General features: G+C 32.9%; 3 protein-coding genes across 6 annotated transcripts; 1 reads left to right on the top strand and 2 right to left on the bottom strand.

Annotated features, from left to right (window-relative positions):
* Positions 1 to 64: 64 nt before the first annotated feature.
* On the bottom strand, positions 65 to 3,085 carry Sod2 (superoxide dismutase 2). Its single transcript, XM_018456605.1, has 3 exons — positions 2,840 to 3,085; positions 1,368 to 1,657; positions 65 to 855 (listed from the first exon to the last, which is right to left on the bottom strand). The coding sequence occupies exons 1-3, from the start codon at positions 2,875 to 2,877 to the stop codon at positions 527 to 529; spliced, it is 657 nt and encodes a 218-aa protein (XP_018312107.1). The 5' UTR covers positions 2,878 to 3,085; the 3' UTR covers positions 65 to 526.
* Positions 3,086 to 4,105: 1,020 nt separating this feature from the next.
* Positions 4,106 to 10,896, bottom strand: fl(2)d (Pre-mRNA-splicing regulator female-lethal(2)D). Of its 4 annotated transcripts, none has more exons than XM_018456658.1 (6): positions 10,532 to 10,896; positions 8,821 to 9,187; positions 6,303 to 6,427; positions 6,014 to 6,192; positions 5,778 to 5,932; positions 4,106 to 5,634 (listed from the first exon to the last, which is right to left on the bottom strand). In XM_018456658.1, the coding sequence occupies exons 2-6, from the start codon at positions 9,050 to 9,052 to the stop codon at positions 4,928 to 4,930; spliced, it is 1,398 nt and encodes a 465-aa protein (XP_018312160.1). In that variant the 5' UTR covers positions 9,053 to 9,187; positions 10,532 to 10,896; the 3' UTR covers positions 4,106 to 4,927. The 4 variants fall into 4 exon arrangements, with proteins under 4 accessions (XP_018312160.1, XP_018312163.1, XP_018312161.1 ...); XM_018456661.1 differs by lacking the exons at positions 8,821 to 9,187; positions 10,532 to 10,896 and adding exons at positions 7,462 to 7,749; positions 7,861 to 7,877; XM_018456659.1 differs by lacking the exons at positions 8,821 to 9,187; positions 10,532 to 10,896 and adding an exon at positions 7,887 to 8,814.
* Positions 10,897 to 11,111: 215 nt separating this feature from the next.
* Positions 11,112 to 14,163, top strand: LOC108728187 (WD repeat-containing protein 46). The gene is made up of 6 exons (XM_018456612.1): positions 11,112 to 11,345; positions 12,257 to 12,978; positions 13,070 to 13,386; positions 13,455 to 13,779; positions 13,861 to 13,974; positions 14,056 to 14,163. Exons 1-6 carry the CDS (start codon positions 11,333 to 11,335, stop codon positions 14,161 to 14,163), a joined length of 1,599 nt encoding a protein of 532 aa, XP_018312114.1. The 5' UTR covers positions 11,112 to 11,332.
* Positions 14,164 to 18,749: the final 4,586 nt, after the last annotated feature.

Here is an 18,749-nt window from a genome sequence, read left to right as displayed (position 1 = left end):
GATGATTATTATAGAAATAATTGTATAACTTGTCTACCAAAAGGTTGCCTACTTGCTTAGAGGTCTTTATAGTTTAACTTTCTTTTCATAGCAACTGAAAGGCAAAGAAAAAGTATAGAAAAAGTGATTTCTTGTTACTTTCTTTGGTGAGAAATATGTGGGCTGAGAGTCAAAAATCCATCTACTATAAATCTGATTTTATATCATGCATTTCCTTCATTTATCATTTTCAAGATACAAAATAGTTATATTCTATATTAAGGATAAGGAATATACTAATCTAGATATACTAATCTAAATAAATGTACTCTTTTACATTCATGTACTTTTCATACTTGTTTTACTTGTCACTCGATTGTGTCACTTCGAATACAGTGTAGAAAAGAAAAACCTATATGAAATCACAGGAAAATTACTGATTGTATTCCTGATGATATCATTCAATCCTAATAAAAGCATCACTTTAAACATTACCTTAATATCTAAAAAAAAAACAGACTTAAACGCTAAACGACTTTGTTGAGCCTTAACAACCAGTGGCGTTTTTGAAGCGTGCATTTACATCCTTCCAGTTAATAATGTCGAAGATTGCTTCCACATAAACGGGTCGTACATTCTTATATTGTATATAATAGGCGTGTTCCCACATGTCGATACCGAAGAGAGGAATGAGACCGGTAGTGGATTGCAGTGGATCTTGATTCGCACAAGTCGCTATCCTCAGCGAATTGATCTTTTGATCGTATCCGAGCCAACCCCAACCGGAGCCCTGAATTGCTATGGCAATCTGGGATAAGGATTTCTTCATTTCCTCCATACTGCCAAAGTCTTCGTTGATTTGATTCAAAAGGGCAGCTGAGCAAAAATATGCAATACATTATTCATCTGCACGAACTACAATTATTCAATTGTATGTATATATCTTCTGATTATATTATTGCATAAAATTGAAAAGTTTTATACCTAATCATCTCTCACATACATACATAAGTTCTTTTTTCCAAGAAAAGATATAATTATTGAAAATTATTCATATCTATTGATCAGTTATTGATTTTTTTTCTTTTCTTTTTATGTCTAAGAAATAAAAATTCTTCAATTTCTAAGTCTTTCTCCATTTATTAAAGTAATTTGCCCCTTATTTTAATTTTAGATGTTATGTGAGTTTGAAAATTTATAAAATCATTATATATTACAAAGTGACCTAATCACTAATGAAACCTCAATTTTTAATTGTGTAATTTTATTCTGACTTGACAAAAACTTTGTAAAAATAAAATTTTATAAGAATTTTTTTTAATTATCGAATAAATTGACTTAAACATTATTCAAGTACTTCTTTTACATTAATTGGAAAGTTATATTACCGTCTGGATTTCCACCATTGGGCGAAAGGTTGCACCAAAAGATTGAATGATTGATATGACCACCACCGTTGAACTTGATAGCTGGACCCAGGGCGATTTGTGTATTAACGTCGCCTTTTGCAATAGCCTCCTGCATTTTTTCTTCAGCGACGTTCAGATTGTTAACATAGGTTGCGTGATGTTTGGAATGGTGGAGCTCCATGATCTCACCGCATATGATGGGCTCCAGAGCCTTATAGTCATATGGCAAATTCGGAAGTGAATGCTTCGATCTCGCAAATACATCCTTGCTGCATTAGTTACAGAAGGGATTACGTTATTATACATATTATAAAATCAAAACAATATTATATATAGTATATACAATGGTACATGTTATAAATAAAAAATATTATATACATATAAATATAAAATAACAAATAGTAATAAGTAAAATAAACGTTTGCTGTTATTTCAAATTTCAAATTTTTGTTTAAATTTTTTTTGTTTAAAATTTCTATGTGTGTATAATTTTTTTATGATCTTTATCTAAATTTTTATTTATAGATATTAGAACATATATAATTTCAATTAAAACAGATATTACCGCTTAAAGTTTATAGAATTAAACGATTTTTTTCTAGATAACCAATTATAAAGAATTTATAATATAAAAAAACAGTCTACATATGCTAGATAACTCTCTCTCTCTCTCTCTCTATGCGGAAGTATCTTTTTTTATTAAAAAAAAAATTAGCGGGTGTATATTGTAAAATAACTTTTGGAAAATATTTCAGTAAAATTATCTATTTGTATTATTAAAAAATAAGCTATTCTCTTATTTTAAATTCTATATTTCTTTTGTGTTATTTTTCTTTGGAAAAAGAAATTGAGAATTCAAGAATATTTGAGAATTTAACTTGTATCACTTTTCCTAATTGGAGACCGATGTATTCATAATATAATTTGCATATAATACAAGATTCGGTAAATTTCACTTTTTGTGAGAGTTGCGATATGTTCGAAAAGAGTATTTGTTTACGCTTTATTTTGTAATCTTGAAGGAACGTCTCAAGATGTTACGTCTCGAAATCATTATTTTGCATGCATTTTTTGATTATATGTCAATTCCAGAATCTCATAAGTTTTTTAACAAATTGTGGAAAAATCTCAAGGAAGAAATCTAGAATTTAAAATTCAGGAACAGCTTATTTCTTTTGACAATTCGCCGATCAGCTGTGAACACGTTGCTGCCAGTCCTGCATCGAAACAAAAAGTACAGAAAGTGTACTTACACACATATGATTTTGTAAAAATTATTAAAAATTTATAGATTCATCAAACGATTCGAGCAAGAGTTCGATAACAATTGCTCGTTATATAGATATACACGAAAAATTGTTGCAAACATGTCGAGAAGTTGCGTGCTAGGTTAGAAATTACATAATGTGAAAACAGCGTCAAATCCAGGAGGCGATTTCCGTCATGCTTACATTGGTTTGGAGACCAGAATACGTCTTGCTGCGAACATAATTGGAGCGACACTGTTTTTAAGTAAACTGTTTTTCGGGAAGATGCGATTCGATTTTTTCCAGGATTTGCAAGGATTCTATTTACGGATCTTGTGGTTGCCTGTATGATTCTGCCGAGTTCTGTTTCTCCACGGTTCTACGTGGTTCTACACTGTTCTGCACCACCACTACTACTCCTCAAGTCCTCTCATGCCACTACCATCGGAAAATACTAATATATACTACAATACACCACAAATGAACTTACTCAACTATTCGCCGAATGCTGCGATATCGGCGAGAGTGGAAATTCGTGTAGAATCGTGTATTGATAGTTTTGTGGTAAAGTGCCATTTCTAAACGGAGTTAAACATATATCTGTAAAAACTTTTTTTATAGCTGAACTATAATGTTAAGATAAAATCGGTATATATTTGAAGTTTAAAAATAATGAGATAGGACAGCAACAAAGAATAGGCTCAAAAATGTATATCGATGTTTAATTTCAAATCGATAGATCGAACCGGCAAAAATATTCATTCTCTTTAAAATTGAATTTTTTCATGTGCAATAAATTATATTCTAAATGTGTTAAATTTGACATTAGGATTTATCTATTTATTTTTTAATTCTCTCGTTTGGGAATTGTTTTTGAATTTTCTATTTTTTCAATGTATATATTTATTACGCAATCATATAATTAAATGCAAAGTATGGAATGGAAAGAAATTAACATATTTTCAATCTGAATAAGGAATCCTTTAATAATCATGTTTTGCAGTTGAAGATTCACAATTCATGTTAGCATACTTTTAGTGATAAGATTAGTGTAAACTAACACGCGGACGTTCTACATCGCGTAAGCAAAATTGTATTCTTATCGAAATATAAAGTTATTTCTAATCGTTCTTAATTATTTGAAGAAAAGAAGACACCATGCTTTAATTGCAAAATGTGCGTAAGAAAAAGCACTTTATTCTTTATCGCTCGTATCTCAGAAATTATTAGTATCTTCTATACAAGAATAATAATGGCACTATATATACAGAAAATTTGGGATAGAATATCATGCGTTTTACCTTATAACATTTTTCTTTTTTTAATGCAAATTTATATTTTTGATATCCACCGTTCCTTTCCTTATAGCATGAACTACAAATAAAATTGAAAGCAAAAATTTTTTTACGGAGACGATATAAAACAAATTTGCATATATAGATAATATAAAATATATCAAACACTATACAAATTTCAGTTTAGTTTAGGAAAATTAAAGATGTGAGTTTAATGTATCAGTCTGTGAGATCAATCCATATGCATTACTAAGACTAATATTGTATATTTTGTCACAGATGCTTTATATGTTTTCCAATTATTCGGTAAAAGCAAAATAAAATCGCGGTCGATGCCTCATATTGCACAAAAATACATATGTACATCGAACCGTTACATATGTACATAATCATGTGAAAATCTCACAGTTCGCTTTCTATGCCTGAAAATATTAAAATTTACTTGATTTATCTACGTAACATGGTCAGGCGTTTTTGATTAATTCTTGACAATATCTTTCGAATTATCCTTCTTTTACTGATGAACCAAAGCTCTTGCTGATTTTTACATAGTTTTAATACAATAAATTTACAAAATACAAACAAAATTCGATTGTTCTGAGTTTTCCTTACAGCATATTCGGCTGTAATAAGTTATATTAATCTATTCAGATTTTTCGTCTGATATATCTTTGTAATGTAATACGCAACTTGGTCGTTTGCAAGTAACTTGACGTAAACGAACTTTATATCGATCTAATGGTATAAGAGTATTTACAGGCTTGTCATTTTAGAGACCAATGTGAATATTTATCCTTTGCAGTTTATCACGAATACAGGTACTGAAATTACGTTTCTTTATGGCTAATTATTTTTTTTATTCGAACAATATCTTGTAAATAAGCAACCGGTGTTGCTTTAGATGAAAAATTTTGTACATAGTGGATGTCAAATCATATATCGCGAATTTCGACCACACGTGTGGTTAATGTTGTCCAAAATCAACCTAAAACAATATTCATTCGGGATCACTCTGCAGAGTCTCGCCATTAGTTAAAACTAGCGCATCATCATCAGCTTCGTTATAATCGAGAGAAAGAATGCTTTCCCTTCGTTTCTTCTTGTGCGTCCTTTCATCATCACTACTGGCTGCACTTTTCTCCCTCTTTATCCTGTCCCTACCCCGTGTTGTTCGTGTTGTCACCTCCTCCCCGTTCGATTTACCACTATTCCTACTGTGATTTTTATTTCTTAATATTCGTTTGTTCCGATTTTCCTCCTGCTCTTCTTCCCTATCACTAAGTTCCTCGTTCTCAACCTTAATAATTAACGCCGCGGAATCGCTGGAACTCTCGTCATTGTGATCGGCTTGATTAAGTTTTCTCTCCGCACGTTCTGTTCTTTCGACACTGGTAAGCTCACTCTGGGGCGACGCTAACGGTGGAGTCCTCACACCTTTGCACATATCACTGTCCTCCATCGGTTTCGGAGGTTTCGTATCTGGTACTGTAGTTTCTTCCTGTTCTTCTTTCTTAATTGGCGGCGTATGGGGCGATAAACCATTAGATAAATTATTCTCGTTTGTATTTGCCTTTAATGCTGCATTCTCCTGTTGCAGTAGCGTGACAGACTCTCGTGCCTTGCGCAGTTCTTGTTGCAAAAAGTAAATAGTGCTCTGCATACCCTCTACGTCTTCATCTAAATCCTGCAGAAATTCATCTAATTCTGTAAAAGACAAATTAAACGAAAATGCATTAGTCATATTTGAAATATTTTGATCACAGATTCGATTTTAATTGTAATAATTATAATAATTACTTGGTAAAAGTTAATAACAATTGTAAATCAATGAATAACTAATATGATACCTGATTGTGACTTTTTCACTTCCTCACTAAAACTCTTTTGCAGAGCAAGTTCGCCTTCCAATTTAGCAATACGTCCACTGGCAATCATACGACCAAGTTCTTCATTTTCTTGATACAACAATCTACACTTTGCCATTAATCTTTTCCCCGTATTACTGTAAATAAAATATTTAATTTAATGAAAACACTTGTGTCGCGTGCGATGTCTTTTCTTTAATGTATAAAGTTTTTCTGACCTATCCGGAGTGAATTTCCATGCGCTTAGTTCATTCTGCGTATCTTCTAATTTGCCCTTGGTCGTTATTAACTCTTGCCTTAATTTCTGTATTAATATATTAATAGCCGGATCTAACAGAGCGGACCTTAATGCAGCTGTGGACGGAGCTTGAGTGGCTTTCATTTCAGTTATTTGATTCTAATAATGAAAAAAATAAAATCCTTTTTATAGAAGATCATATAGAAATAAATTTTGCAAGATAAATTGTACTGTAAAGAATTTCGATATATCTGAGAATAATTACATACAATATACTCTTGTAATTCCTGCTCTTTAGAGGCAAGCCTCCTCACTAAGATCTTCTCCCTGTGAGATGCCTCTATATATTGTTGTCTGTATTTGTTTTCGGATTCTCTCAATGAAGCTAGTTCACCTATAAAGGAATAATCTATAAATTTTTCTACTTCTAGAACTTTAACATTCAATGGAATCTATGTGTTTCTTAAAATTGCAGTAGTTATTACATATATGTTTGTGATGTATGTATATATTCATATTTTACAAGAATATTTCTTGTAAAATAACATAACATAATTCTTGACCATTAAAACAATTACAGTGAAATAATGGAATATGTATATTTCATATAGGAGATGTAATACATACACACACACACACACGCGCGCGCGCATATATTAGTTCTCTATTTTAAGCCTGCAAGTTGATTTTGTTTTTTCTTTCAATATCTAGCCAGCGATTGTATTTTATATTGTCTTAATATTTTCAAAATTTTTTTTAAAGATACTTTATATAAATATAATTTTTGATACTTGAATTATTAAAAATGTAAATATAAATATCCAATATATTCTGAAATTAAGTAATATTTTATATTATTTACTTATATTGTATGTAAGGATTTCAAATTATTTTTACGAAATAAATTAATTAGATTAAAAAAAATTCTTTAATAATTTTTTGTGAACAGCTATATCTCTCTATATAAATATATTTCCACGAAAATATAAATATTTTTTTCTTTTTAGTAGTATTCTTTTCAAGATTATTATTAATGAATAAAATTTATTATTTTGAAGAAATGTAAAAATATATACTTTATTCTATTACAAATTTTTTATAATATATTTATAACGAAATATCAAGAACTTTTTTCTGCAACTGTAAATAATTTTCTCTGGAACACTTATATAATTAATTTAATTAAGAATAAAAATTTATGAATCATAATATTGGATATTGAATATTTGAAACATCAGACTATATAATTTTATAAAATTTGTTGTATAATTTTTATATATATTATACAATAGAGTTTTTGATGGAACTAAGCATACTGGAAAAATTAATATTTATGACTTTTACCTAAGTGCGCATAAATAAACAATATACTTTTATAAGTACGTGACTATGACTGCCTGACAACTGACATTGTTAATTAGCGCATACTTTGATTTTTGGAGTCGTTGCGACGTGCCATTTGTGACTCTCTGTACTTCCAAGACCAAGAGTGGACGTTACTTTTCTTCTGTATGAATCAAGCATGTACTTGTTGCAGGCACAGATGTTGGCGTAACGAGACGCTGGCCGGGCTTAACCCACAGGTATGTACTTTTGAAATTCGTATCTGATACCAGGACATTATGGTGCAGGTATAAATGCATGCACAAGTTGCATTCATAGTAAGAATATGTAGGACAATTGATTTAGGAATACAGTTAATTGCATTATCTCTAACTGGAAAAAAATTAAGGATAAGATAATAATTAAGGATACGTAGATCAAGGGAAGGGAGACAGATGGGATTGAGTTATGTTCCAATTGATAACGACGAATGTGATTGCGTACTTCACCGAGATATAAATTTCACGCACCCCAGGTGCAGTATTTTGTAGGCCAAATGGGGTGACACGGATCCACTCTTATTATTCCTTTGAGCCGTAAAATCAGCGCCATCATATAAACGCTGCTTTTCATCTCATCCTCGTTAACTAGAACTCGATATTTCGAATTACACGCACGGCACACACTCTCCTGCATTTTTTTGGCAGTATAATTATTACACTGCAGAGATCAACGCGATACACTGCACAGGGCACTTGTGAAATGACATTTTGAGCAATGCTGTGTCTTCCACAACATCGATGGCAGACACGGGTTTTTTTTTGCAGAGAAACCTTATTGACGCTTCTTGACACACATAAGCACTTGTTAGCTCAGCCATTTTCACTTTTACTCGCTAATCATGGCTTTTTCATGGCTGACAATATAATTGCTCGCAAGAAAATTTTGATTAAACGTATCCCTTTTTGTACGTCATATATGTGGCTGTCACTCCACCCGTGCTCACAATTACATTAAGAATTATCGCCTTACATCACGATACATATGAATCTTTAATTACCCGCACTATACACATCACAAATGCAGTTTTGAAAATTAATATAAATATAATCACCATATTATATATGAAGCGCAACATTATCTCAATTTCATATTTAATTTCTCTAGTACTTTTGTGCAGATACATTAAACTAATCTGATTGCAAGATGTATTAGGCTCTATCATAGAGCAATAAGTAGTTTCCTATGTTTATACCTGGAGTACTTATTTATTAAAGCTTTCTCGTTACCTTAAGCCTAATAAACAACTTAATGACAATATCCTAAACACTGATCTAATGAACCCTATGCTTAGCGTCTCTACGAGAGTCTTGTTTCTTACAAAATATCGTTGTATCCTGGCATTCGTTAATTCGCTTAAGATATGTGGTGAGTGAGGTGGCCTCACTCGTGTGATCTCAGTACCTTCCTGAGCTGCCGACTGGGCTTCTAGACACTCCACATACAAGTCCTGTTCATGCCATTTGGCTGCTAGTTCGTCCTTTGTCAAGCTGTCCAATTGTTGCTGAGTTAGCTTCACGCGTCTTGGTTGCCTAGGCGAGTGCGGGCTACTGGGCTTCCCACCATTGCTGCTGCCCTGAGGACTCCTTGGCGAGGATGGTCCTGCCGACTTGACCTCGCTGCACTCATCTGCCATTTCCACCGCTAATTCGCAGTTGGATGTTAAAATGTAGAAGAGGCCTTTATGCAAAATCTTCTATTCATTAATGCTATGATGTCAACGAATCGCGTCACTGATTGAGTACTATGATTGATATTACAAGACAACCATCTGAAACAGACAAATATAGCACAAGTATATAGTATTAAAAATAATGAAATCATAAGCTGTCTTATAACTGCAATTTTGTAGACTGTTATTCATAGTCGATTCTTATTTTAAAATTTTAATATTAATTAATATAATCACTATATCATCTATGAAGTATAACATTATCTCAATTTCATATTTGATCCCTCTAGTACTTTTGTGCAGATACATTGAAATATAATCTGACAGCACTAAGTTCTCTCATAGAGCAATTGTTTCTTATGTTCATACTTGGAGTACTTATTTATTAAAGCTCTCTCTTTAAGTAATGTCTTAAAATGCTAATATAACTCTTGTGATTAGTTTAAGACATTTTAAAAGTCTGTTCCTTTTAGCTGAACTTCTTGCACGATTCGTATTTCTTCCTTTTCTTTTCATTTTGGAGGAAAAAAAGAGAAAAGATGAACAGTGAAAGTTCATCTAAAAAGAATAGACATTAAAATGTACTTAAGACGGACTAAAATATAAGAACCGATTATGAATATTGGCTGTAAAACTGCAATAATGCGACACAAATAACTTCCATTGGGCAAATTAATTTGTTGACTGCTCTATTTCGCAATACTTGGAGGATAACTCTGTAAAATTAAATGGAGCATTGTAAGGCCATCGATTTTAAAACATGATCTTATCGGTCACATCTGATTAACCTATAGATAAGTCGGTTAAGCACTCGTCTGCTACAAGAGTAAGATTATCCATTTGCTGCATATCTCTGCAGTTAAATTGAACTTTCGTGAAAACTAGAGATGCGAGGTATCTACTCTCTTCTCCTCAATTTGATTACACTACGTGAGAAATATACTGAACCTTATTGGAAAATATCAGACTGAGATTGATAGATACGCGTGGACATCCATTAAGCGTTACGCGTTAAAGATGACGCCGTTGTAATGAAGTATGATCACGTGAAATTCCGTACGGGGAACAGTACTGAAAGACGTCGTCGGAATCCGCCGTTGCGACAATGAAGAAAGCGGAATGCATTTATCTGCGGTCAAAAGACAGCCGTGACGCCATTACGTCGACATGTCCGCCGCGAAGGAGCAGCAGCTTGCGTTACGTCTAAGCACTCGTTTCTTTTCTTTTTCACTTGTGCCGTCCTCTCCGTTTGTTCTTTTTTCCACCTTCCAGGGAAACGGCTGTAATATGCCGTAATCGCGCGGAACTCGGGCAATTCGAAGCCAACTTCACCGCGATCGATTGCCACGCGGTTTCGCGGATAATGCCGCGCACGTTAACACACATTTTTCTCTATTTCTTTCTTTTTCTCCCATTCTCACAAAATCTTGATCGACTACCTACCGCATATTAGGACGGCAAAGATCCCATTATTGTGAAGAAGGCCGGGTCGGATATCAGGAGAGAGACGAGACGAATAACATCGCGCACCCGTGGAAAAAGCGCCAAATGGGTCCTTCGCGTGCGGCGAATTTCACTCCGCGATCGATCAATCCGAACGGAGCTGGGTACCAAGCGAGCGACGAGGAAAGCGTGCACGATTAAACACTTAACTATTTTTTTTTTTTTTGACGAAGTAAGCGTATACGTAACACCGTACGTAGAAACTTGGAAACGCGATAAACCTCGCCGCGGTCAAGAACGTTGCGACTAATCATGAATGACAATCACCCCTACAGATCGCGAGAGGAGGGAATCGGAATAGCTGAACGGGAGTGTGTCAGCGCATGCTCCAATCATCATCGACCTACGACGAATGTAAACCAGCGAATGACGCGAATGTCTCGCAGCAGTGTTGCCAGGCTAATCAAAAGATTTGTTCCTAATGAGGAATTTGCTCCTTTACGTTTTAAAATCTCTAACAGCTATTCGACACTATGATTTTATCGTCAGTGAATACATCCTTTTACCAATCACCACCAATCACGTAATTATATAACGTAGTTCCCAAATCGAAAATAAATGTACTGGCGCTAGCGTACGGACGATTTTGACGAAAAACGCCAGGATGACTGCTCAGGCTGCTCTGAGGTTTCTGCAGTAATAATTGGACTCTGAATTGGATTTCATCTCTGATTGTATCTGTTGCATGATTCTCAATAAAATTAGTATAGAAATTAATATTTGATCACGATAAAAGTCACAATGAAACGATCAGGTATGAGCATTAAAACCGTCTTTTATTGTTTGATTTTTTGTTTTTTTTTCTCGTTTATATGATCAAATAAATTATAGTTAGTAGGTTAACTCACGTGTATATCTTAGTAAACAAAAGAATGGATTGAAAATTCGCTCGGTTGGAGCAGACATATGTTTGCTTTGGCTGAGTGGATATTTTTGAAAAGTGTGGCTGGCTTTAAACGTGCGTTTCATCATACATTAAAAGTTTCTACACATTTTATCTGAATCCCATCGGTTTCAACTCGTTTATGGCTAGATTACGGCCACGCGACTGAGATGGCAAATGCCAATTAAAGAGAAGAAAGGAAGAAAAAGAGAATGTGAATTGAAATGGCTCGAAATGGATTTAGATTTTCAGAAATATGCATTCACGAACATTAAAATGAATTCTTCTCAATCTGAATGCATTTTTATTCATTTATACGAATTGAACGAGCACATTTCTATCTAAAAATATAATGCTTTTTGTCTCGTGTATACTTCTCAGTTCAAAATTCTGAATAGGAAATGCAGTTTTTTCAATCCAATTGAATCCAATTTAGTCTGAATCTAATTTAGTCTAATTGAATAAAAAAAGTTTTTGTTATTTAAAATACACATATGGATAGATAAAATTTCAATCTATTTTAATCCATTCTTGTTTACTGGATAGAAGGTACATTTAAGAAAATTGCGTAAAAATGCAATGAATTCATAAAAAATTATTTACATATAATTTAATATTGAAAAGATGCATAATTATTTTTGTTTTAAATAATTTTCAAATCTAGAAAATGTAGCTTAAAATCTTACACGTATTATAAAATTAAAATAAACATAATTACTTATATTTATACCATTTCTCAGTTATTATCTTAGTTATTTATACTTAATTATTTATATTTCTAGTGGATAAAAAGTACTATGGAAAGACACCAATTGGTAAGAGACACTCTGAAAAGGTGCCAGTTAAAAAAGAAATATTAATGAAACATTCTAGAGGTCCTGGACTTGAGTTAAATAGAAAGGCGAGTATAATAAAAAACAAAATACTAAAAAAGAAATTAAAGCAGAAAGAGCAAGCTATAGAAGAACAGATAGAAGCTTCTGCTCGGACAGAACTATTATTGACAGAGGAGCATGGCTACTTGGAAGCAGAACCTGGAGAAGTTACTACTCAGTATCGACAGAAACAAATAGCAGAGAATGTGGACATAACGAGCGCGGCTAAACGTTTCAAACTGGATTTGCAATTTGGCCCATACTGCTTTAGATATACCAGAAATGGTAGACACTTGCTCTTGGGTGGGAAACAAGGTCATGTGGCAGCTTTCGACTGGGTGACGAAGAAGCTGGCCTGTGAAATAAATGTGATGGAATCTGTGCATGATGTTGCATGGCTACATCTGGAAACTATGTTTGCAGTAGCGCAAAAAGACTGGGTTTATGTATATGATAATCAGGGAATAGAATTACATTGCTTGAAAAGAATGAATGGTGTAACAAGATTAGAATTTTTGCCATATCATTTTTTACTTGCCAGTGGATCGAAGGATGGTCACATGGCTTGGTTGGATATTTCTATAGGCAAGCTAATTGCTCGTTATAATTCTAATTTGGGCAGAATATCTGTGAGTTTTGTAAAAGATTGCGTTTATTTTTTATTGTCTATGTTCTATGCATCTTGGATATTGCTTACTGACAATCATTAATTTATGACAGGTGATGACACAAAATCCAAGTAATGCAGTGCTATGTGTGGGTAACTCGAAAGGAATAGTATCTATGTGGTCTCCAAACTCTCATAAACCATTGGCAAAAATGCTTTGCCATCATCAGTCAGTTATGACTTGCACTGTTCATCCATATGGGACTTACATGGCAACTAGCTCTCTAGATAAATCTGTGAAGATATGGGATATTAGGCAGTTAACAGGACCAGTGAGTCACTTGTACCTACGTTCACCCGCTCATCGTATGTCTTACAGTCAGCGCGGTTTGCTTGCACTTGGAATGGGGAATGTAGTTGAAGTTTATAGGTAATTTATTGATAAGTATTACAACAACTCTGAGGAGTTTTTATCATCTGTATTTATTTTTATATTAGAGAAACTTTTGGTGACTTCAAGCCATATTTGCGACATAGAACTGCTCGCAATGTGAACTGTGTAAGGTTTTGTCCCTATGAAGATTTCTTGGGAATTTCAACAGCTAATGAATTTTCGTCACTTTTGGTGCCAGGAAGTGCGGAAGCAAATTACGATGCGCATGAAGTTAATCCATTCCAGACTAAAATTCAAAGACGAGAGACGGAAGTGAAAGCACTTTTAGAAAAAATACAACCTGAATTAATTACGCTAGATTCGACTGAAATACTTGAAGTTGATGTACCTACGTATAAAGAAAAAGTGGAAGCAAAGAAAAAACTTTTGGTAAATAAGACGAAAATATTTTAAATTCAGATTATTTTATATGATTATGGCATTCGACATTTTTAACAATATTTTTTTTAGTATATTAAGCCAAAACCGATAAATTTTGAATCTCGACGAACAAAAGCTAAGGGAAAAGGTGGCACTGCAAAAATAATAAAAACTAAAAAAATATTGAAAGACTTAAATCGTCGGGTAAGCATTTTGCATATTCTAAATTAATTATTTTTGATACTTATAAATTGGACGTTAAATGATATAAATTGTTATTTTTAGGAAATGATTGAAGCGCTTCGTGAAGAACAGAAAGAAACAGTAACAAAAAAAACAGAGAATCAAAATAAAGATTATGGTGTATTAAATAGATTTGTTTCGAAAAAATAGAATAATATAATTATAGGATTCATAATTGTGTGTATATGTAATTATTATATATTTTAAATTATACATTTTAATATTTATAAAAGTTACAACAAATAACGAGATATTCATATTTTTTAAAAATAAAATTTAACATCAGATTCTCGTTAAAGAATTATTAAAAGAAGTTAGGGCCACTTTTAACCAACTCCGATTAACTTAATCGGCCGATTAGTCCATTGGAATTGACCAATCGCATTTGTCATTTTGTTTGACGACGATTGGTCAATTCCAATGGATTAATCGGTCGATTATGTTAATCGGAGTTGGTAAAACTGGCCCTTAGTGAGATAAATTTTAAAATATTTTATATAGAAACTTTCTATATTGAGAATAACAAATCAATTTTTTTCTTTTTTTTTCATAAACAATTGAATTAATAAAAGGAATTGAGAAAGATATATTTCCTGAAATTAAATAGTACTTTTCGATATTAGATATTATGTTGAGATTAAACAACTCAAATGAAGATCTTATCGATTACATTTAAATTGGACCTGAATATGTAAAATGTTATCATCGGTAATATTCAAAGCTATAATAGAAAATAACGAATGAGATATCCACACGTAGTGTATAATTCAAAGATATTTATGTATGACTCAGAAATCAACATCGAGAACATAAGTAGTAACATCAGATTGACATTGTACATTTAAGATAGCAGATATTCAGTTTACTTTGACTAACTTGATTATTAAGATGTAAAACTTATCTAGATGTTTGCCGTCGAAGAAGTGGGTGTCTAGGTATTCGCCGTCGAGGAAATGGGTGTCTAGGTGATCGCCGTCGAGGAAGTGGGTGTCTACATGTTCGTCGTCGAGGAAGTTGGTGTCTAGATGTTCGCTGTCGAGAAAATGAGTGTCTAGGTGTTCGCCGTTGAGGAAGTGGGTGTCTAGGTGTTGTCTACATGTTCGCTGTCGAGGAAATGAGTGTCTAGGTATTCGCCATCGAGAAAGTGGGTGTTGTCTACATGTTCGCCGTCGAGAAAGTGGGTTTCTAGGTGTTCGCCGTCGAGGAAGTTCGTGTCTAGATGTTCGCCGTCGAAGATGTGGGTGTAGTGGGTTTCTAGGTGTTCGCCGTCGAGGTCTAGGTGTTCACCATCGAGGAAGTGGGTGTCTAGGTATTCGCCGTCAAGGAATTAGGTGTCTAAGTGTTGTCTACATGTTCGCTGTCAAGAAAGTGGATATCTAGGTGTTCGCTATCGGGGAAATAAGTGTCTAGGTGTTCGCCGTCGAGGAAGTGGGTGTTGTCTACATGTTCGCCGTCGAGAAAGTTGGTGTCTAGACGTTCGCCGTCGAGGAAACCAAGTAATAATTGTTTCAATTAGCCTTCAATTACATAAAAATTATTACGTTCCTATTTCGATCCAAGTAATCATATCACAAAATTTTTTAATTAATTCTAGTGAAGTACGTATGATCCATATAAAAGATTTGATATCAATTTGATATCAACAACTGGCGACAAGTTAAATTCTGCTAATGCAATGTTAATTTATTATGGGAGTGGTGGTGGGATTTTTTAATTGAGTGTAATAGTAATTTTAATTGTATACAAACTTACCTTTTTAAAAAAAAGGTAAAAAAAGCCCATTTGGGGCGGTTACACCAACGTCAATTATTTAATCGGCCGTGGAACTGATGACTAATTGCGTTTACTGTTTAATCTAATGATATATGTATCATCTGTATAAAAGATTTGATATCAACAATTGTGGCGCCAAGTTAAATTTTGTTAATTTAATTAAATTTATCAAAATTTTATGTATTATTCGTAAAAAAGATTTGATAGCCAAATTAAATAATGAATATTAATCTAATATGTATTATTCGTACAAACGATTTGATATCAACAATTGTGGCGCCAAGTTAAATTCTATTACAAAATAAAAAGTAAAACCTAAGTGATACTATCTTTATTATTTATTTAATCCAAATGGTACTATCTTTAATTTTTATACAATGAAACCTAAATATACGTATACTTATTGAAGAATCTTCCTATTCCAATCCAAATGGTTTAAATTCCTCTTAAATGAAATTATCATATCACAATTCATTCAAAGACATTTCCTCTTCCAACTAAAGTAGTAGTTATTTAATCACAATTCATTTAAAGATTTTATCTACCAACTATAAAGTAGTGATTATTTAATTCTCCTTCAAAACATTATACAAAACATCACAAAATTGCGTTACCTTGCTCGATTTAAGTGTTACCACAAAAAATTAAAGAATTAACCGTATAAAATGAAAAAAATTTAATTTAAATAGAAAAATTTTTCATGTAAAAACACTTGGCGCTGCTTCAACAACTCCGTTGTCAAATTTAGCAGTTACTAAATTCATTCAATTGAACAACTTGAATCAGTTCGATAGGAATTATCTCGATAGCTCGATAGGAATTATTTATTCTAACATTATAATTGATAATATAGGATGAATGCACCGTTTGTGGCCACTGTACCTATTTTGGCTATCTTCGCTGTTTATTAGGTTCTTCTAGTTTTGGTTGGCTTTAGTGCGTAGCAATCACAACACATGTGCGTCGCAATTATTTCTCTTGTTTAATAATGTGACAAGTAACCTCACATTTCTTCTTTCATATTATAAAAAAATTATTTTCTACAGAATACACTCAAGACACAGTCATCTTGTTAAAAAAGTTAAGAATTCCCGAAACGCGGTAAGTAGAATAATTTATCAATAATTACATATGACACAAGTATAGCAGACAATACTAGTAGTCATCAAGTAATTAGTAGTCAGCCTCGTAATGGTAATAGGTATATAGGTGGCCAAAAATGTTGTAAAATGGAATTTTTGCAACTATTCAATTTTTTCATTATATATTCGCTTTTTTCCTTAAAATTTTTTTGAATATTAAAAACTAAGACATTAAACAATGTATTTAAGTAAATAATATCTCCTTTTTATGTATTATTTAAAAAAAATTTCTTAAAGTTATATAAATGCTTAAGGTGGCCACAGACGATACATTCGCCCTATATAACTACTATTTTTGATGTTTCCGATGAAAAAGTAGTTGATATACTTTGTATTTCTTTTGTGAAGCTTTGAAAGTAAAATATAATAATTAGGTATTTACTGTGAAAAACGGAAAAAGATTTATTGAAATATATTTTAGCTGATTAAAGAATACGCGTTAAAAAATATTAAAATGTAAAAAGATCAAAATAAAAATTTAAAATAAATTGATCTCAAAACATTTACGATCAGGATCTGTTTCTATAGTAATATATTATTTTTAATTTATTTGAATTTTTAATAAATTTTCTTTACATAAAAAATGAATTTTCATTTTTTTTCGATTCATAGGAAATATACATATATCTACTGCCTGCTTGTTTTTGTCATCATTTCTAGAGATTAATCTTTGTAAGGAGTGAGTCAAAGCTGAGTAATTAAGTTTATCAAATAATAAGTAACTTGACTTCGACAAATGAGGTGCATCATTTATTGAAATTTTTGTATCTATTTTTTTATTGCATGTTCAATATTAATGTAATTATCCTGATACATATGTACAAAATAGATACGCAATCTATTTCACAATCTGTTTTGTATAAAATAATTTTCCAAAGAATCTCAGAAAAGTTTTTACATACATTCAATATGACTAGATTAATTTCGATCTCATACATATTGATCTATAATTAAATAACATTTTATATATACAGGGTGCCTCAAAAAAACGAATCGAAACACAATGGGGACGTAGATTGGATCAAGGGGAACAAAACAGTTTTGTACCATTTTGCAGTTGACGCAATATTTAACGAGATATTAACGTTTAAAGATAGGCGAATACAAGCGTCCGACCAGCCTACTGTTCATGTACGCGGCAGGACGGACTACCGTCCCCACCGATCGCATGACGCGCCGGCCGGGCGGCGGGCTGCGAGGTGCGGAGATGGCCTGGCCGGGGCGTCATGCGATCGGTGGGGACGGTAGACCGTCCTGCCGGCAGCAGTACATGAGCAGTAGGCTGGTCGGACGCTTGTATTCGCCTATCTTTAAACGTTAATATCTCGTTAAATATTGCGTCAACTGCAAAATGGTACAAAACTGTTTTGTTCCCCTTGATCCAATCTACGTCCCCATTGTGTTTCGATCCGTTTTTTTGAGACACCCTGTATATACGTACATACATGTATATTACATGTAATAAAAAGATTAATTTTATAATTCATCATCCGCAACAATACAATTTTTTCTTAAGAACTAATTTTACAGTTTTCATCATTAATTAAAATTGATGATTGATCACAGGCGTACGCAGTAAACTAATAAAGTATACATAAAAGTCTTTAAAGAAATGAATGTATACAGATACGTTATAAAAAATCCAAGAAAGATGTTGAATTATTGGTTGCTGCCTGCGTTAATAGTATCATCAATCAGCTGACTTTTTTTTTTTGGTAAGGCAGGGGAAATGCATTACGCATACCGCGGGGGAATGGGAATTCACCCCGCGGTTATGTGGGGCTCTCCCGACCTGACCAGGTCGGGCCTACCCACTAAAAC

This window comes from Mycetomoellerius zeteki, unplaced genomic scaffold (genome assembly GCF_001594055.1).
Source record: "Mycetomoellerius zeteki isolate Tzet28-1 unplaced genomic scaffold, Tzet1.0 scaffold583, whole genome shotgun sequence".
NCBI classification, from domain to species: Eukaryota; Metazoa; Arthropoda; class Insecta; order Hymenoptera; family Formicidae; genus Mycetomoellerius; species Mycetomoellerius zeteki.
This window is presented reverse-complemented; position numbering and strand designations above follow the sequence as displayed.